This window comes from Macaca fascicularis, chromosome 2 (assembly GCF_037993035.2).
Source record: "Macaca fascicularis isolate 582-1 chromosome 2, T2T-MFA8v1.1".
Taxonomy (NCBI): Eukaryota; Metazoa; Chordata; class Mammalia; order Primates; family Cercopithecidae; genus Macaca; species Macaca fascicularis.
This window is the reverse complement of record NC_088376.1, coordinates 153,728,802-153,749,903: the sequence shown is the minus strand read 5'-3', so window position 1 is coordinate 153,749,903 and position 21,102 is coordinate 153,728,802. Positions and strand designations below refer to the sequence as shown.

General features: G+C 41.0%; 1 protein-coding gene and 1 long non-coding RNA gene across 8 annotated transcripts in view; one reads left to right on the top strand and one right to left on the bottom strand.

Moving 5' to 3' along the window:
* LOC135969474 (uncharacterized) overlaps positions 1-2,545 on the top strand; it is a 43,130-nt gene extending 40,585 nt beyond the window's left edge. The window contains exon 3 of the long non-coding RNA XR_010584734.2: positions 1,400-2,545. This is a non-coding gene — a long non-coding RNA (uncharacterized lncRNA). The remainder of the gene's footprint in view (positions 1-1,399) is intronic.
* TMCC1 (transmembrane and coiled-coil domain family 1) overlaps positions 486-21,102 on the bottom strand; it is a 183,272-nt gene continuing 162,655 nt past the window's right edge. For all 7 annotated transcript variants that reach the window (XM_005571708.5, XM_045385674.3, XM_045385672.2 and 4 more), the window contains exons 3-4: positions 7,982-8,117; positions 486-4,490 (exon numbers count right to left, since the gene is read on the bottom strand). In XM_005571708.5, coding sequence (XP_005571765.1) covers positions 4,176-4,490; positions 7,982-8,117 — 451 coding nt within the window. In that variant the 3' untranslated portion in view covers positions 486-4,175. The remainder of the gene's footprint in view (positions 4,491-7,981; positions 8,118-21,102) is intronic.

Sequence of the window (21,102 nt, the reverse complement as noted above, 5' to 3'; positions counted from 1 at the left end):
TTTATCACACTTATGAAGCCCCCCCAGGGTTGGGCAATATACAACCTGCATATCTGTACACGGCAGCCTGGCCCATATTTAGGGGAATTTTCAAAGATTTCACAAGATGTATCCTTTGCTCTCACAACATCTACCTGTAGGATCAAGTTGGGTGGTGTGGTATCACTAGTTTATAGTTGGGGTAAAAGGCACACAGCTAGTAAGCCAGAAGTGGGGCTAAAGCTCTCGATGTTCAGACTGGAGCTGTGAAGGACCGAGTCATCATGTCTCTGCTTGGTACCAGGTCAAAGGCAAGTTTAGGACTTTAGGATTTCCAGAGGCCTCCCAGAGATCACCAGGAAAAAGTCCTAATAGAAATTACTACTTGTATAACAAAATTACAGGTGGCAATAGGCTGGCTAATAATGCATTACATGCATGTAAAACTATGTATGTTAAATGTTTCAAAAATAAAGAGCAAAACAAACACGAGTCTGACCACCAGGTTAATAGCTGAGGTCTTTATTTCAATTTCTATATACAGTAAAAGTGCTGCTGAGAATCTGCAGCGACCAGACAGAACATAAATTTAAATCTCTCTCAACAATTAGCAGCTTAAGATCTATCAACTACAGTGTTAACGTTCACACGTTCACAAGTGTCATTTCTTTACGTTTCAATTCGTGCAAGTGAGTTTTTATTCTTACACACTTTGATAAAACACACTTACAGTCTAGTAGTCAATCCCTACTGAGGATATCACCTAGCATACACGACATACAGACAGTAATGTTAACGCTTAGAGCCACATTCAAAATCCCAGGTTTCATTTGGGGTTGGGGTGTGGGAACCATAATTTTGCCTGTGTCAGATTACAATAATGTTTGGTTTTGTTTTAGATGCATATTTTCCAAAGCTGAAAGACAGCTCCTCATTGGAACTCTCTCAGAACTCAGCATTTTCTTCTGACTGTACCTTAAAGGAACATGAAATCAGAAACAAAACCAAATGCAGTGAAGACCACGTGAAAATATGCTCATTATTTGGACATGGCTAGTGAGGAAGGCTCGTTCCCAATATTTGTCTTGGCATCAGACTTTTACTCCATTTAGAACAGGGGAGAAAGAAGACCCTAGTCAGTGAAGTTTAAAATTTAACCTACTTTTGCTTCTTAAGGAGCCAGTAGAGTGGAAAGCCTTCCTTACTAGGACATACTGAGTATACCAAGGAATGGAAATTGGAGCAGAGAGAAGTACCCTTCAATTATCATAAACAATGTAAAATGCGCATTCTACAACCTGAACAGTCACCCAGGCCAACACAGCCAGCTTCACTCACCCAGGCTAGGGGCATGGAAAAATAATCCAGGAATGTTTCATTTTAAAGGGAATGAATATAGTTTTCTTTTCTTTTCTTTTAGAGGAGCATTCAAATGAGGCGAAGTTTCCACCCAGAACAACTGTTAAGCCATTAAAGCAAGGTTATAGAAGAGCTATGAAAAGACAAAAGAACCCAAGAACAACCGCAATGAAAGAAACTCAAAAGTAACAGGATGGGCAGCAAAAGGTACAAGAAAGAATGAAAACAGATGCATGGTTACAAACAGCATTAAATGCACACAACTTCTGGGTCTGGTGAATAATTAAGGGACAAGAAGGCTAGAAAGCCATTACTGCACCTGATCTGCACTGAAGGTCCTTCCTAAGACACTCTGAGAAAGGAAGACAGAAAGTTAGCATGGGACTGTTTGGCTGGAGCGCAGGGAGCTTTCTACAGGTGAAAACCTTCCTTTGATAGAAACCGTTCCAGGGCAAATGGGAACAGTTTCAATCCATCTATCAAAGTGACGTTCAGTGTCCACAAAACTTAAGTCTTCAGGCAGTTTGGGGGACTCAAAGGTTCTAGCTTAGAAAAACTGGTGGATTGTGGCTAGGGCATCTTTTAAATAACTTTGTGGGGGCTCTCTACTCTGAGCAATTACACTAAAGCAGAAAGTTAGGAGAAACTGTTAGTTCAAAAAGTTCATAGTGTCCTTTGGCACTCCTGCCTAAAAAGTCACTGCGATATTTTTAGGCAAAGTTAACATTTTAATATATATAGGCTTGGGGACAATTTGTTTTTGGCATGAACATGAATTGGTTCTAATTTTTTTTTTTAAAGAAAAAATCACCCTTGTGGCCCTACTCTGGGTGCTAGTTTTGAGGGGGCAACAGAACTAGCAGGTGTACTACAATCAGCTGAGGTTGGGGTGAAGACTGGGGTACCTGAGTTAAAATGTCAAAGTAGTTATGGAAACAACATGCTGGCTCTGAGAAATCCAGCTTGTCAAAGCAAAAGGAGGCTGGCACCGTTAGGTAAACTGTCCTTTCAGACGGGCAGGTCAATGCTAATCTAGTTCTGAAGGAATTTCCTGGTAAGGGGAAACAGGCAAAGCATACTTTGTTACTCTTTTCAGGGCATCTTATATGCACTTGGTTGCACAGAATGAGACCAAGAGGGAACAGCATTTGTGAACATACTACAAATAATATGGAAAATTAACCAAGCTCTCTAGATAAACTCTAAATGTTCAAGTTCCACCAGGATGATGGAACTGGTTATGGGATGGGGGAAAGCAGCTCAGTTCATTTTTTTTAAACCATCTAGATAAGTCCACTGAGCATAATTAGGTTAGGTTAACAAGTCAGTTTACATTATAGGAAGCTGGCAACATTTCACACCCAAAACTTGGGTCCTTCTAACCCGACATTTCCTTCACTGCTCTTTAGGAGAATCACCTTTGGTTGATTCTCTTAGGCAGACAGAATAAAGCTTTGAAATTAAGAATGCTGGGGCCAAAATGAAGACAGAAGACTCCACATCATCACTTTGGTTTCAGTAATTAGGGGTGTTAACAAAATAAATTAAGGAAACACAAGGACTTATTTATGACTCTTATAGTCTCAACTTTTCCTAAAGACAATCCCAGCCCAAGATCACTGGGTGAACATTTTCTTGGGGCAAAAAAAAAAAAAAAAATCCCTATCCTACTACACTGGTTTGTGGAAACAGCCTCCTCCTCTCCTTGCACAACCCTTTCCTCTCCAACTAAGCTAAACCCATAAAACGGGGGCATAGGGACATCGGGACACCAAAAGCAGCAGCAGCAGCCAGAGGGAGTTTAAACTGCATCTCAAAACAAGGGCGGCAGAGGGCAGCATTTACAGCAAGACTTTCTTACTCAAACTGTTTCAAGACAAGAGGGAGCAGCACACTTAAATATCCACACATTTCTTCATTTAAAAACATCACTTCTTTATTTCAAAGGAAAAATAAAAGACCCTCCCAACCCTGTCCAAAAAAACCCAATAATAATAATAACAATAATAAAAAATCCTATTAGAAACCATAAGGAAGCACTGAGAGTTTGAGTATTACATTCTTCAAGTATGCTGTTCGGATTTTTTATTTTTAGGTTGGTACCTATACACATATTAAAAAAACCTTAAAAGTGCGGCCAACAGATTTTGCTTAAAATTAAGTATTTAGAGGGCTACTTAAAAATACTGTAGTAGGACTGTGCAGTGATCCTTTGGGGGATGATGCTTTCACTTTTGTATCCTAGTAAAGGTTAAGGGGCAGGTTCAAAAGTGATCATACTTCCAGGGTTATCGTAAGTGGCCAACTTGGGTGAGAAAGCCAGGGAGATCCATGTGTTCTTCCACGGACAACGAAAATCCACCCCGAATCCAAAAATTCAGACATGGAATGTGGTAGGATTTCACAGTAAAGTTAGTCTGGGATGGGGAGAGGTGATGAGCCCAAGGCAGGGTGTTAGGTTTAACTGGTTTGCCCTAATTAGGTTTTCACATATTTTTAGTGGGTTTTAGTGCAGTCCTTCAAGCCACATTTAGATTGCCCTTCGGTGTGCTCCAGATTGTTGGTTCATATTAAAGGACTGTTTAAGATTTGCATCCCAAGGAAAATCATGCTACATAAAAATGATCCAAGATTTTCGCCCAAAAAACTTCTTGGATAAAATCTAAAAAATACTATTGCAATTGCGTCTCTTGAAGAAAAAAACATTATTCTAAATGTAAACAGATTCACTCAACTCTTTTGTTGTTGTAGAAAACTTCAGAGTAGGTAAGTTGCTGTCTAACTCTCTGCTGCATGCACTTGCCAGAGGGTAGGGAACAATACCTTCTGTGCCAGCATCATCTAGGGGATGAAAAGAACCGTTCCACATAGCTGAAGAGGGCGTCCCAGTGCTTCCAGAGAAAGGCAATGAAAACCACAAGGAATAAAGTGCTGAACGTCCTGTTGCGAGTCTTCATGAGGGGAACCACACAGTTGGCTACAGTGGAGACAAAGACCAAAAGGACTGCCATGACAGCCAGGAGGATGTTGATGAGTTTGCCCAGAAGGTTCCGGGCAGTGGCATTCTCCAGCCCTTCTAGCTGCACCACCTGCTGCTGCTGCTGCTGCAGCTCCATCTTGGAGATGCGCGTCTGGCATGCCTCTAGGGCCTCCTGTGGGCCAGAACAGGGAAGAGTTAAGCCTTCTGCTCACAAGTACTCTGAGATGCTGACATGCCTCCTGGGCAAGCCAGATGCATCTTGAGCAATGCCAATGATTTTATAAATATGCTGAAGCCTTGAATGAATATAAAAGTCTAGATGTATAACTCACTATTCAAGTGACTATTATTCCCCCAAAGTGCCCTCCATTGCATTTCAGTGGGATGAGTCACAGGAAGCAGTGGCCACACTTAACATTTATTTAGTCTAGAACATTTTAATGACAAGACCACAAATATATGCTCTTTTTTCATTGAAAATTAATCTAAGTTGCACAGAATATATTTGTTCAACATAAAAAAGTTCAAATAGGATAATCTCTCCTGACATTTCCTTCAATTCCAATCCCTGTCCCTGAGGCAATACTGTTTGTGTTCACCCTTTTATCTGTGTTTAAGTGTATACATATATGTGTCAAGGAAAATATATGGAATTTTAAATTTTATTTCCTATCTGTAAACTAAAAATAAAATCCTAAGCCCCCCAGCCGAATGAACGGACTCCCTCTTGGCCAAAGTGGACCCCAAAGAAACTTGAAAAAGTGAGTTCTTGGCAATGATGGGAACGAGGCTGGACATGCCTCATTACATCCCCTCCCTTTTTGAGTTGCAGCACAAATGACCAACATTAATGTTAAAATAGAGATCATAAGACTGATAGAATGGACTCTTTGTGGCAGTAAGACATCAAATTATAAACAAGACCTAAGGCCATGCCAGACAAGGGTTAAATCTCACCCTACAAACCATAAAATCTCATCAGTTTTTTGTTTTTTTTTTTTTGAGACGGAGTCTCGCTCTGTCGCCCAGGCTGGAGTGCAGTGGTGCGATCTCTGCTCACTGCAAGCTCCGCTGCCTCCTGAGTTCATGCCATTCTCCTGCCTCAGCCTCCCGAGAAGCTGGGACTACAGACGCCCACCACCACACCTGGCTAATTCTTTTTTGTATTTTTAGTAGAGATGGGGTTTTACCGTGTTTGCCAGGATGGTCTGGATCTCCTGACCTCGTGATCCTCCTGCCTTGGCCTCCCAAAGTGCTGGGATTACAGGCGTGAGCCACTGCGCCAGGCCATCTCATCAGTTTTTAAAAAAATTAACTGGTATTAATGTGGCTTTCTTTCCAACCTGACTCGGGTATAGCATCACATGACAGACAGCAGACCCCGTTAACTTAGGCATTCCTTTGTACTGACTTCAAGTCTTTACACAAAGCTTAACTCTTTCAACCAACTGCCAACTAAAAAATTCCTAAAACCCACTATGACTTATTAGCCCCTACTTAGAGATGGCCCACCTTTTTGGGCCAAACCAATGTATAGTTTCCATGTATTGATTTAGGATTTTACTTACAATTCCTGTCTCTCTGAAATGTACAAAGCTAAACTAACCCAACTGCTTCGGGCATATTTTCTCAGGACCTCTTGAGACTGTGTTCCCTAGGCCATGGTTACTCATATCGGCTCAGAATAAACCTCTTTAAAATATTTTACAGGGTTTGGCTTTTCCAAACATGGAATAGTATCATACTATAGGAATCGATTCACAACTTGTTTTTTTTCATTCAACAGTGGGTCCTGGTGATCTCTCCATGTCAATACACAGAATCTACCTCATTTTTTTTAACTGCTGCAGAGCATTTTATAGTATGGCTAGGCTATGTTATAATAGATGCAGCTAGTTCCCTCTTGGGGATTTTTAGGTTGTTTTCAATTTTTCCACTATAACAATGATGCAGTGAACATTCTTTGAACATGCTTCCTTATACACACTACCTGGTGTTTTCTAAGTCAAGTCAATCCCTGACATCAGTGGAAAGGGATCTCCGATCTGCCTTCTTAAGGGCACACTCTCCTTTAGGTTGATCCTCTGTAAAGAGGACACTATGCCCACACACTAGACCAAACATTAAAAGTGTCTGTTTTTGCTATTTTTTTTGAGATGGAGTCTCGCTCTGTCGCCCAGGCTAGAGTACAGTGGCACGATGTCAGCTCACTGCCAGCTCCACCTCCCGGGTTCACACCATTCTCCTGCCTCAGCCTTGCGAGTAGCTGGGACTACAGGTGCCCGCCAACACGCCTGGCTAATTTTTGTATTTTTAGTAGAGACGAGGTTTCACCGTGTTAGCCAGGATGGTCTCGATCTCCTGACCTCGTGATCTGCCCGCCTCGGCCTCCCAAAGTGCTGGGATTATAGGCGTGAGCCGCCGCTCCTGGCCTGTTCTTGCTATTTTTTAACTTTATATTGTTTAATTTAAAAACCTATATTACCAAGACCTGATTGTATATTCTGTATCTCTCTCAACTACTAAAAAGTACTTGAAAATAGTGTAAAATACTAATACATTAATGAAACGTTATTAGTAATGCAATAGTGACATAAAGTGTTAATACATTGATTCTAATGTTTAGAATCACCAGTAACTAATAACAACTTGTCTTATAACATATGCAATTAGAATAAAGCTTCCATTTAACATATGCCTAATTCCCAATTAAAAAAAAATAAAGTGTCTGTTCTCCTCAAGGCCATGGCCTTCACCCATGAATTTAAATTAATTCCAAAGTATTCAAGGGATAGAACCTATTTCCCTAGCTATGGTCAGATATCCTCCAAAGTTGGTTGGAGCCATGAGTTTTTCTGGTCTTGGTTTCAATGGATCCTGGTTTCCTGGGATTTGAGGTAAGGCTTGGGTAACTTCAGACTGAAGCCAACTACAGACAGACAATGGATGCTGTCCAGTCCAGAAGGATCTTACGGAAAACATAATTAAAACATAAGCAGTGCCTGAAGAAGACGGCATCCGGGTAAATTATCTAGACATTCCCTTGATTCTTTTAGGCTGTTGTAATACAAGTTTTCTAGCCCACTTCCCTTCTCTGAGACTAGCGTCTTTCAAAATGCTTTCATATGAAACCACTAAGAACTGTTCCCTTAGAAATACCTCCATATAGAAACAAGAAAAAATTAAATATTCTACTTCCTCATAGAATAAAACAGATGGGCGATTAGCCTTAATTAAACATGACTGCCTCATGGGTTATTCTTGCAAACTGTCAGGCAATGTGCCTAAATGAGATCTGGATTTGGCAGCTGGAATAAAGGCCCCCTTTCCCACAGAAGAAGAGAAGGGCAAAATGGCCCTAATACTTGTCAGAGCTGCTTTTAAAGCAGTAATGGACAAATAGGATTCATGTGGTTTTCCACACACTGAGACTACTGTGATCCTAAGAAACATTTCCCAAGTACCAAGCAGACATACCAACCCAAAATGGTATAAACTTTTGAGAAATGCACCTCAATCATTTTAAGAGTAAGTGTACTCTTATATAGTTGATATAAGCTTTTCTTTGTTCTCTACCTTCTCATCTTTTTTCCTTCTGCTGTTTTCCTTTTTTCTTTCTAACCCTACTGTATTTTGCATTTACACCTTTTCCTTCATACTAACCTGGATGTCCCGGGCCCGTTCATAGGACTGATACGCGATTTTTTCTTCCATGCTTGCCAGTTCCTGCTTCAAGTTCAAGATTTCATTCTGGTGGAGTTCTGTTAGGTCATTTAGTTGCTCTTCTAATCGTTCACATCTAAGGAGAAAAAAAAGGTTAGAATTTTATGCATTCTGTGAATATCTTTCCTGGCATTATTTACATCCAATCCCCAAAACCCATTCTACAAAGGAATAAAAGCACAAAGAAACTGAGTGGCCTGGGTTAACAGGGTGTGCTAGTGGGTACAGCTCTTAGTCTCTGGAGAAGATAGCTTGTCTCAAGGCCAAATCACACAGCAACACGGCTGTTCCATAATCTTTTCAATGCACAGTATTTGCAGTGATGCCAGCAGCCCTGATTAGCTTTGAGCATAACCATAATACTGAGGCAGTCGTTAGGCTACTCTGAACAACATATGGGAGAGGCAAAAGCTAGGGTACAATTAAGCAAGCCTCATGAAAAGATAACACACCAATGGAAACCAACCTTCTGGCAGTCACCAGTAGCTTATTCCAGAACTGGCCAGCTCACTCACCTGGATGTTTGTGATTCAGAGCCCTAGAATGCCAGAGCCAGAGGGGTCCATCATCCCCATGGTCAAGCACAAGTGTCTGGGACATTTCTGTCAATAAATATTTACTGAGAGCCTGCTATGTACCAGGCATATTCAAAGTACTAAGAATATTGTGGTAAGCAAGACAGAGTGCCTGCCCTCAGGAGTTTGTACTCTAAGGAGTCAGGGAGGCAAGATGATTTCCCATATGGAGAAGTAAAACAAAGAAGATCAATAGGGGTATAAGGGCCGGGCGCGGTGGCTCAAGCCTGTAATCCCAGCACTTTGGGAGGCCGAGACGTGCAGATCATGAGGTCAGGAGATCGAGACCATCCTGGCTAACACGGTGAAACCCCGTCTCTACTAAAAAATACAAAAAAAAAACTAGCCGGGCGAGGTGGCGGGTGCCTGTAGTCCCAGCTACTCGGGAGGCTGAGGCAGGAGAATGGCGTAAACCCAAGAGGAGGAGCTTGCAGTGAGCTGAGATCCGGCCACTGCACTCCAGCCTGGGTGACAGAGCAAGACTCCGTCTCAAAAAAAAAAAAAAAAAAAAAAAAAAAAAAAATAGGGGTATAAGACAGAGTGCCTGAAGGCTGATTGATGAAGCTGGAATGGTCAGGGAAGGTCTCTCCCCTATTCAATTCTATTAAACTATGAAGGCTGAAACTTGAGTGATATGAACAGAGCCTTGTTGAAATGTGGAGGGAAGAATGTCTTAAGCAGAGGAAATAGCAGGTATGAGGTTCTTAAGATGGGAATTAGCTTGGCATGTCTGAGGGTTAGAAAGTAGGTCAGTGTGGCTGGGAGAATAAAAGGGAGGTAGGGTTCCTTGGGAGTAGGAATTATTTTATTCATATTGTATCTCTAGCACTTAGGATGACATAAGGGAAGGTTTAGTAATCTACATAAAGATGGAACCTGGACAGGGCATCTAAGGAGAGGCAGGATTAGAAAAGTTTTTTTGTTTTTTTTTTGAGATGGAGTCTCGCTCTTGTTGCCCAGGCTGAAGTGCAGTGGCGCAGTCTTGGCTCACTGCAACCTCTGCCTCCCGGGTTCAAGTGATTCTCTTGCCTCAGCTTCCTCAGCAGCTGGGATTACAGGCACCCACCACCACACCCAGCTAATTTTTGTACTTTTAGTAGAGATGGGGTTTTGCCATGTTGGCCAAGCTGGTCTCAAACTCCTGACCTCAGATGATCCGCTTGCCTTGGCTTCCCAAAGTGCTGGGATTACAGGCGTGAGCCACCATGCCCAGCCTAGAAAAGGTTTAAGGGATGAGATCAGAGATTCTAGGTGGAAAAATGAATGTGAGTAAAGGTCTGGAGAGAAATGGATGATAAATGTACAGAATAACTAGAATAGTGCATCCATGTTGGAGGAAAAAAAGGGAAATCTGGAAGATCCGAAGAGCTGGGATTCTAGAATAGATAGTAAATGAGCCCAAGGCAGACTACTGAGTAGAGGAGTCACAAGATGAATATGTGTTTTTAGGAAAACGAGTCTTCTCATAGTGGTAAAGAAGACCGACTGGGGTAGGTTGTATGTGGAGTCCCAGGAACTAAAGAGCTAAGTAAGTAGGAGACACTTTTAAAAACAATAGAAACAGAGAGTAAAAGAAAGGGAAGAATAAACATATGTCTTAGCTTCTGGTGCGTAGAATGGAAACCTCTGTCAAGCAGAGGGCAGCTGGGTAGCTCTCATCCCAACAGGGAATGTATTACCACTCAGGCAGCATTTAACACCAGCATGTGAGTCTCAAGCTTTTCGCACTAAAAGAATAAAAATGCCACAACAAACTCACACATCTAAAACTATCTCCTTTCTCTCTTCTTTTTAATCACATCTATAATATGTAAACAAACTTTTAAGGAATATAATAAATTTCTCTGTTTAAGGTAATTTTTGTGTTGTAGCATCATAAACATTCTCCCTTCCAATAATTATGCAATAAATAATAATATCCTAAACTCCATTGCTTTTCTAAGAAACAAGGATTTTTTTTTAAAAGGCATCGTCTCACCCTTCTTACGATGTTACTAAACTCTATTTAGTTCTTCTTTATCCTTTATAGGAATCTCTATACTGCCTTCTTTTATGCTGAAACTCTTCTTGTTACTGAAGTGACTGAACAGGTTAATGAGAAAGCAGTCCTACCTTTGATGGATAACTAGGGCCAAAGTTCTCTGTGACTCTGCCTTTTCCTTTCATCTGCTGCCCAGGGTATGTACTCAGAAACAGGTCCCATCTCTAGAATTGATTTTCCACCAAAATTTAAGTTCACAAAATGCCATAAGATTTTGTTAACATATTGTCTTTTCGTGACTGTCCTATGTTAGCCCACTCTTCTGTGGTGTTTTTGGTGTTTGATAATTTCATCATTCTCTCTCTTTACCAGAAAGGGGCAGGAGACTTTTTTAAAGCCACATTCCAAAGTGCTGGTCTCTTGAGATTTAAGGGAAAGGTTTATCTGGCAGGAAATTACTTTCCTAAACTAAGGACTGTTGGGTAGCAGGGAGGGGAGCAGGGTGGTGGTCACCAGCCTACATCCTGATAAAAGCAGATACGTGGGATCTCTGCACGTGTCCCATAGGCTACCACACAACCTCTTAGCCTACAAATTTCAGGCTTCTTAGGAATCTTATTTGATATTAAACATGGTTTATACATACCAGTAGAACAGATTAAAAAATAGCAGCAGCAGCAACAGTTTAATCAGTGCCTACTATGCAAATTCACTTCAACAATCCCAAGAGGGTAGAAGGTATTATCTGCATTTTATAGATGAGGAAACAGAAGCTCAGAGAAGTTCTAAAGTGAATTGCCCAAGGGCACATAAATATTAAGTAGGGCAACAAGGATTTGAATCCAGTTTTGACTTTAAAATCCAAGTTCTTAAACTTTACAATGTGATGCCATTTTGAAACTCTAGAAACCCAGATCAACTAACTCTCCTCATAAGTAAGAAATCGGAGTCAGAGTGCTAGCGATCAAATCACTTAGCCAAAGGGAGCTGGAAAGAACTACACTGATGTGATGGTTTGGAGTTTGATGTCAAAGTGGAGTTGATGGGAGAAAGAGGAGTGTAATAAAAAATTATGAACCTATAATTAAAAAGGTAAGAGTTGGTGAGGGCATGGAGAAATCTAAACTCTCATGTACTGCTGTTGGGAATGGAAAATGGTACAACTGCTCAGCAAAACAGTTTGGTACCTCCTCAAAAAGTTAATAGTTACCTTATGACTCAGAATTCTACCCCAGATATAACTGAAAAGAAATGAAAACTTATTTCTATACAAAAGCTTGTACACGAATGTTCATACCAGCATTAATCATCATTGCCAAAAAGTATAAACAACCCAAATGTATATGAGTGTACAACAATATATCATCTTGGCTGTTCACAAGTCAAGTATCGATATTATGTACCCTAATCTGCTTATCACTTGCCACCTGGCAAGTTTCTGTTTACTTTCTTCCTTTCTCCTTCAATTGATGGATGCTCGCAGAAACATAAGGACATAAAACACAAATGTGAATGCAGTTTTGCTTTTCACTATATATATGCACATGAGACTCCTGATCCCTAGGCAAAACTACAAAATAGGCTGACTTATGCCTTCACTCCCCCAACATGGACTTCCTTCCTACTGCAGAAACAGTTCACAGGAGCAGGAACGCTGTTGTGATCCTTTCCTCCTCTTTTTACCCGACGTTTTATAATATACAGACACTTTTTATGATGGGGTTACTTTCTGAAAACAGTATTTCCCATTTATGATGGGCTTAAATCAAACCATTGTTAGCCAGGGACTGTCTGTACAACAACATGTATGTCACCCTAGCAAGAATAATTCCCAGGATGGGGCCTGAGATATTCTCTAGCAGCAGCCTGTGGGCTCTGACTTGGCCTTGGCCTTATCTGCCTGGCCTTTTTTGTCCAGACCCAGTATGAAGACAGCAGAATACAAGGCATACTTATCTTTACAAATAGCATGAGGCAAGAAAGAGGTGAAACACAGCAGACTGAATTCAAAATGATCTTGAGAGATTCAAGTGCAGCCAAGACTTTACCAGGAATTAATTCTATAGAAATAGGGAACTACTTACTACTGCTGAATTCAGGTATCAGAGGTCATGTAATGAGGGGGTAGCTTGTTATTTGTAACTCCACAGAACTAAGGAGTAAGTCTTACAAATAGTTTGGTCTTTAGTTCAGTTTTAGAAAGAACTTTCTAATAGCGGTGTCTAACAATGAAAAAAACTATCTTAGAAAATGAGACCCTGCTACCAGAGATATTCAAAGAGAGAGGCTGCTTGTCAGGGATGTTGCAGAAATAAATCCTCTACTAAAAGAGATTTAACTAGACCTCTGAGATCTTTTCTAACGCCTAGAGCTTGATTCTTTGTAGTCAGGGAACTTGTTTTCCTCTTTTTTTTTTTTTTTTTTTTTTTAAAGAAATGGGGTCTTGCTCTATCACCCAGGGTGGAGTGCAGTGGTGCAATCATGGCTCACTGCAGCCTCAAATTCCTGAGCTCAAGGGATCCTCCCACCTCATCCTTCTGAGTAGCTGGGACTATTGACATGTACCACCAAGCCTCGCTCTCTCTCTCTCTCTCTCTCTCTCTCTCTCTCTCTCTCTCTATATATATATATATATATACACATATATATATATTTTTTTTTCAGAGACAGGGTCTCACTATGTTGCCCAGGCTGGTCTTGAACTCCTGAGCTCAAGCAATCCTCCTGCCTCAGCTTCCCTAAGTGCTGAGACTACAGGTGTGGGGCACCACATCTGGCTATTTTCATCTTTCAAACTATAGATACTTTAAATGCTTATGGTATATTTGCCTTCACAACATATTGATTTTAACAACAATAAAGGGAGGTAAGGAGGTATACAAAATAGTGGTAATTTAAGAGCTATGTAAAATCAGGTGTGAAATATTGGGATTAATTTGGTATGTGAGCTGGTGAGGAATATATATGAATCAGAGAGTACTTGCAAAAGTCCTCAGCACTTATTCCCAACATTTTGTATTTTGAGACAGAGTCTCGCTCTGTGGCCCAGGCTGGAGTGCAGTGGTGCAATCTTGGCTCACTGCAATCTCTGCCTTGCAGGGTCAAGCAATTCTCTGCCTCAGCCTCCTGAGTAGCAGGGATTACAGGTGCCCACCATCATGCCCGGCTAATTTTTTGTATTTTTAGTAGAGATGGGGTTTCACCATCTTGCCAAGGCTGGTCTTGAACTACTGACCTCGTGGTCCACCCACCTCGGCCTCCCAAATTGCTGGGATTACAGGCGTGAGTCACTGCGCCCGGCTATTCCCAACACTTTTGAACCTTACTATAAACCAATGTTTACCATAAGAAGGTAGCAAACATGTCAAAGATTCTGGAAATCATTTTCAAATTGGATTTTGGTTCATCCCATATTATGCCTAGAGGTGCTCCATCTTCACTCCTGCCATTTTGCACCTAGAAATGTTTTCATAATGCAGTTTGTACCAGCTAATGCATCTGCTCAGTCCAGGTTTTGGATTAAAATCCCAGCTCTGCAACTCACTAGCCTGGGTGACCCTTTTCATCCTCTATAAAGAGGAAATCTACCTACTCCAAAGGGCAATTGCAAAGATTAAAGGAGAAGACAGATATCAAATACCTGGCACAGAAGAGGTGCTCTGTGAGATAGATGTATCACAAATATACATCTGGTTTCATTTTTCTCTTTTATGATTCTCCTAGTTCTCCCCAACAATCCCTAGTGAGGTAGTTCAGAAAGATTGCTTGCTGACTGCCACATAGTCTTACTCCACTGTTCACTGATTCCCACTTCTGACTTTTTTTCTCTAAGCCTTTTTTCTTGTTGTTTGAGACAGGGTTTTCTCTATCACCCAGGCTGGAGTGCAGTGGCGTGATCATGGCTCATTGTGGTCTCAATCTCCCAGGCTCTAGTGACCTTTCTACCTCAGCCTCCCAAGCAGCTGGGACTACAGGTATGTGCTTCCACGCCCGGTTAATTTTGTTTTTGTATTTTTTGTAGAGACAGGGTTTTGCCATGTTGCCCGGGCTGGTCTTGAATTCCTGGACTCAAGTGATCATCCCGCCTTGGGCTCCCAAAGTGTTGGGATTACAGGCATGAGCCATTGTCCATGGCCTTAAGCCTCCATTTCTTTATGTCCACTTTCTCAATTTTATATATTTTGACATTTTCACTGTTTCCAGTATATGATGTTTTTCCTATGACATCACAGAAATGGGTTTACTGGGCACACACTCCATCCTCCTCAATCCTAGATACAAGCCTCTCTTACTTCTTATTTCATACATCTAGGCTCCTGCCATTTCCCTGGCTCAAGTTTGCCAGATAATTCAAATAGTTCCATGCACTGGCCTGTTCCAAACTTTCCTTTGTATTGGTAAAACTATCCTACCTATGTATGTGTGTGAGGAAAGGTGTCTCAAGTAATTTTTATTTTTTTATGTTAGAGATAGAGTCTCACTATGTTGTCCATGCTGGAGTGCAGTGGTTATTCAGAGGCATAATCATGGTGCACTGCAGCCTCAAACTCCTGGGCTCAAGTGATCCTCCCATCTCAGCCTCCTAAGTAGCTGGGACTACAGACCTGTGCCACTGTGCCCAGCTCAAGTAAATTTTATCTAATTTTTTCAAATCTCCAGAAAGTTATATAGAAACTGCTAATCCTCATCATGCTGTTACAGAAAATAAAGTCCTTTAGAAGTTGAACAATTTATTCACAGTTACATGGGAAATTAACAGCAAGTTCTCCTCAAGCTGAGTCTTCCCAAATAAGAAAATATAATATAACTATTGTTCCCAGAGATAACGTTTTGTTAGCAAGTAGCTAAATAGCAAAGCAGCATTTGGGTAAGTAGAATGATCTCAGCAGATGAAACAGACAAACATGGAGATCAATCTGGGCAACATAGCAAAACCCCGCCTTTACAAAAAATACAAAAATTAGCTGTGCATGGTGGCACGCACTTGCAGTCCCAGCTACTCAGGAGGCTGAGGTGGGAGGATCACTTGATCCCAAGAGGTCAAGGCTGCAGTGAGCCGAGACTGTGTCACTGCCCTCCAGTCTGGGTGACTGAGCAAGACCCTGTCTCAAACGAACAGCAAAACCCACAAACAAAAACAGGAGGCCCAGAAGGATGCAGCGACTCCCTAGCTAGTAGTGAGGTTTAGTAAGCATCTGAACCAATTGGCTCATGCCTGTTATTAGATCACTGTCTTTAAAAAAATTTTTCTACTGGGCAAATTGCTTGACCCCAGGAGTTTGAGACCAGCTTGGGCAACACGGTGAAACCCTGTCTCTAATAAACATACAAAAAAAATCAGGTTGGTGTGGTGGCATGCGCCTGTAGTCCCAGCTACTCGGGAGGCTGAGGTGAGAGGACTGCTTCAGCATGGAAGGCAGAGGTTGCAGTGAGCTGAGATTGTGCCACTGCACTCCAGCCTGGGTCACAGAGTAAGACCCTGTCTCAAAGAGAAGACAAAAAATTCTGTATTGTTAATCAAATGCAAATAACCAAAGGAAAAAAACACCTGTATTCTAGTTCCCACTGACTTCCCACTATCCCCATTACTAATATAATAATCTTCTTGTAATACTTTATATTCTAGCGTTTACTTCCTTTCTAAATTCTAAAATGGAGAAACCAGGTATAAACACCTCTATCTTCTCATTAAATATTAACACCAAATCAAAGAGTGGGGGGCGGGAAGGGAAGATATATGTTTTATAGACTTTCATATGTGAAAGTCTTGGGTTTTTTTTAAAACCAAGAACTCTGCTTTAAGGAATTTTAACCCCTTTACAGGATGCTAACTACAACTCTCCAGACACAAAGCCGGGCAGGGGAGATGGTGGGTGGGTGGGAAGTTCTTAATCATACAAGTACAGTTATGCCTCACTTAATGATGGGGACACATCTTGAGAAATGAGTTATTAGGCTATTTCATCACTGTGTGAACACCATACAGTGTACTTACACAAATCTAGATAGTACAGCCTATGATACAGTTAGGCTGTATGGTACAGTCAATTGTTCCTAGGCTACAAAGTTGTACAGCAGGTTACTGTACCATAGGCAACTGTAGACAACTGTAATACAACAGTGTTTGTGTATCTAGACATATCTAAACATAGAAAAGGCACAGTAAAAATATGGCATTACAGGCTTGGTAGTGCGTGCCTGTAATCCCAGCTGCTCGGAGGCTGAGGCACGAGAATTGCTTGAAACCGTGAGGCAGAGGTTTCAGTGAGCCGAGATTGCACCACTGCACTCCAGCCTGGGCAAGAGTGAGACTCCGTCTCAAAAAAACAAACAAAACAAAAACAGCATTATAAACTTATGAAACAACTGTCTCATATGCTGTTGATCAAAATGTCATTATTCAGCACACGTGATTTTTGCTGGTAAATGATGTTCATGCACCTCTGCTTGGATTACAAGTAGCATGAGATTAATAATCTTATTTTAAGGATTTTAACTCAAGGTCCTTCCTAAATTGTTATAACCCAAAGAAAACCTGGACACTTAAATATGGCATGAGCTTAACTATCAGCAAACAGAAAGCCTTTGCACTGTAAGATTATTTTTTCTAAAAGCAAGTATCGTATTTTGGTAGATGAAATTCATCCCCCACTGGAAGCAAAACCTGTTCTATCTACAAAGTATTAAACACATCAAGATTTTGTTGTAGTTAAATAATTCATAAATAAATACTAAACTTGAAAGTGTTTTGGGCACTAGATCAACACAGTAGTCACCTTCCTAGATCAGAGATAAGCCAGTGGCCCTTTGTGTCAAATTACTGATGAATGGGAGCCTGGGTGAGTGCACAGCCTGGGAATGCTTTGACCTAAAGCATTCCTCTTTGGGTTTGGCTCAAAAGTTTGGAGCCTCTGAGAACCAATGTGCTTCCCTAGTTCAGCAATAGGTCACTAGCGCAGGATGGCTGAAGAAACTTGTAGAGCAGGTATTGAGAGAAACAGGAAGAACCAGTCCCAGGAAAAACACCCACAGGCAACTATGGGAGAAGAATGGACTATTTCCCAAATGCATACCAGAGACCCAAAAGAGCTTCTGCCAGTGTTTAATCAGAGTAGACAGACACAGCTGGGGTAGGGAGCCTTGTGGAGGGGGTTTGAATAGATTCCTTGTGGAGGGGGTTTGAATAGATTCCTAGCTGAATTGGGGAGAGTGGATTTTTTTCTCCTTACCTTTTGTTACCTTTTTTTGTGTTGAAGCCTGAGAAGAGGCTAAAAAACACTGAACTAGCCTGCAGCTGAAAAGGGGAAAAGATACCAGTCCCCCGCAATATTTCAAGGGTAGGCAATGAATTATCTTAAAGACAAGAACACAGTAAATATCTAAATAATACAGGGAATAAATAAAAACTAGAGGGGCTTTCTGGGCAACTTGCAGACTTGGTAATGACAGCTTTCTAACACTCTGGCACAACCTAGATCTTTGTATTCCCCTAGAAAAAATGGAGGAGGAGGAAGCATTTGTTGAGCTCCTACTCTAAACCAAACATCACACTAGGTACTTCCATATATGTTATCTCCTTTAATAATTTCAACAAGCATGTACAATAAATCTCATTTTGTTTTTACAAAGGGAGAAACTGAGGCTCAGATGAGTTATGTAATCTACTCAGATCTGGCAAGCAAATTCAAGTTTGCCCACTCCAAGGAATTAATTAATTAATCCCCTCCATTTCTCTTTAGTGGCTAAACTGGGATGAGCTCACCTATAAATCTCTTTTATGGAAGATTGTATATGTCATAAGAATATTTCCTAATTGGGATTTTGCTTCTCTTATAAATGAAGGGCTAATTTGATTCAGTATCCTCATTTTCTATTTCAAACTTATTGTCCAAATCTAGCCTACATATCCTCTGGAGGTTCTCAGATCACTTTTCAGCTGACAGGTCTCACATGTAGAATAAAGGGGCTAAAACAGCTACCTCTGAGCATACATCTGTCTTATGTCCAATGATGGTCAAATCAACTAAAATTATATTTAAACAACCATTTGTTTAGTTAGAACTCTAATAGCCTGTGCCTAATTGGGTCAGCCTAGTTACTAACTGTTCTACTGCATGTGAAGACTGCTCAGGGTGACTGTCTCCTTCTGTATTTTTGCTCTTATGACTCAGTGCAATTTAAAATATCCCTGGGTTTAATACAAACATTCTCAGAAGCCGATTTCCAAAGGACAGTAATCCCCTTCAAATACAAGCTTTCAAAATGGCATTAATGCTCATCAACACCTGGGGGGTTTTTAGCCTGCCCTACATGACACTGCTTTATACAGGCTACAGTAGCTCAGTAGGATTCCAGGCCAGATCCCCTAAGAAAAAAACTACCAAAGAAACCAGCAAAATTCTCAATTAATGTTTTCCTAGCTGTCTCATTTTCAGTACATTCTGCCACAGCTGAACTTTTTCTTTCGGTAGCCCATTAATATATTTACACTCACTACAGGAACAGAACTAATCCTCAGTTTCTAGCAGCAAATTAAATACATGTAAAACCATTTTACTGTGTGGCCTGGCAAAAGTCACTTTATCTTTCTGAGCTTCAGTGTTCTCATCTGTAAATGAGATTAATCTATATATCTAAGGGTCCCTTCTACTTCTGAAGTACTGTGAACCCAGCTGCCACTAACAAACATGGGATGAAGAAACTAACTGGACAAGAATCTGAAGTCAGCACAGGTCTCATCACTTAAAAAAATTTCTAAACTTTGTCTCCTGCCTTCCCCAAATACATGATCTCATTCATAACTGAATGCACAATAGTAAAACTCAATACCTAGTCACTAGTCAAAGGTTGAGGTGGAGTTCAGATCCAAGCTCTGCTACAATGGCTTCCTGGGTTAAGTGCAAGTGGGCAATGAAAAAATACTGTTATCAGTCATGGTTACAATTATGTGGGTGAAGAGAGAGAGACTGTGCTCGCGCTATAGGCTTTGGAATTCTTCTGATTATTCCAGAGTTAAGCGGATGGTCTTGGGCAACTATCTTCACCTGGAGCTACTCACTTGGGTAGACAGCAATGGAAACACATTAAGCGAAGGACATTATTGAGAAGGGACTCTGAGAAGGGGAAATAATGACTGGAGTAGGAGTACGGATTTCCTTAAGAAGGTTTCACCTATTTATTTACACTGCTGTAGTGGCCTAGGAAACTTTCCAGAGCTTCCATATTCATAGAATTTTTATAAAATATGTTAAAAACAGTGACTCAACTTTTAGTAAACATTTACTTCAACTTGGGATAGGCCTAATGCCCAATGCATCTAATGCTTCAGGGAGCTAGACTTTCAACCACATATATTTCAGGATGGAGCTTTGAAAAAAAATCATCCTGGTATGAAAATAACACTGAATTTGAAGTCAGACAAAACTGGGTTTTGAATCCTGGCTTTACCACTTACTGAGTGACCTCTGGCAACTTGTAAAACCCCACTGAGCTTCAATTTCCTCATCTTTAAAATGGGAATAATACAATTTACCTGTAGGGCCTACTGTGAGGATTGGCAAATGTACGTAAAGCATCTAGCACTAGGCACATCACAGGAGTTTAATACTGTTAGTGGTAGTGGACTTGTCACCATCATCATCAAATAACAAACAGCAACACTGTGCATGGCCTCCCTCTCATCAACTCAGATACTAGTAAAATAAACTAAAGGGTAGAAAAAAATGTATCTTGAGCATCCATGCATGCATTAACTGGTTCTTGGTCACAGAAGGATCTGTGAAGTCCATCCACAGCCTACTTTCTTCCTACACAAAAAGCAAAGCCTGCAACAGAGTAGAAGTAGAATTAGTAAAGAAAGGCTGCTGCCGGCAGCTCACTAACAGTGTGGAGAAGAAATGGAAAGGAGAAAAAACTATAAAAAAAGCAGACGAACTAAGAAAAGGCTAGGGCCATTTACTGTAGAGGCACATAAATGGACATCTTCAGTAACCTGAGAGTATCACTCTAAGCTGAATACTACTGTATCTAAGCTCTTTCCATTAAGTTAGATTCAGTGTACTTTGTAAAAGAAGGCAGAGAAATTTCCCCAAAATGCTTAAAATGTGAAAAGTTTCAGTGCTTAAAATAGGTTTCTGGCTGGGCGTGGTGGCTCATGTCTGTAATCCCAGCATTTTGGTAGGCTGAAGTGGGTGGATCGCCCAAGGTCAGGAGTTTGAGACCAGCCTGGCCAACATGGTGAAACCCCCGCCTCTATTAAAAATACAAAAAATTAGTTGAGTGTGGTGGCAGACACCTGTCCTGTAATCCCAGCTACTGGGGAGGCTAAGGCAGGAGAATCGCTTGAATCCAGGAGGCGGAGGTTGCAGCGAGGCAAGATCGTACCACTGCACTCCAGCCTGGGAAACAAGAGTGAAACTGTCTCCAAAAACAAAAAGAAAGAAAGAAAGAAAATATATTTCAAAGCCAGGCATGGTGGCATGCACCTGCAGTCCCAGCTACTAAGG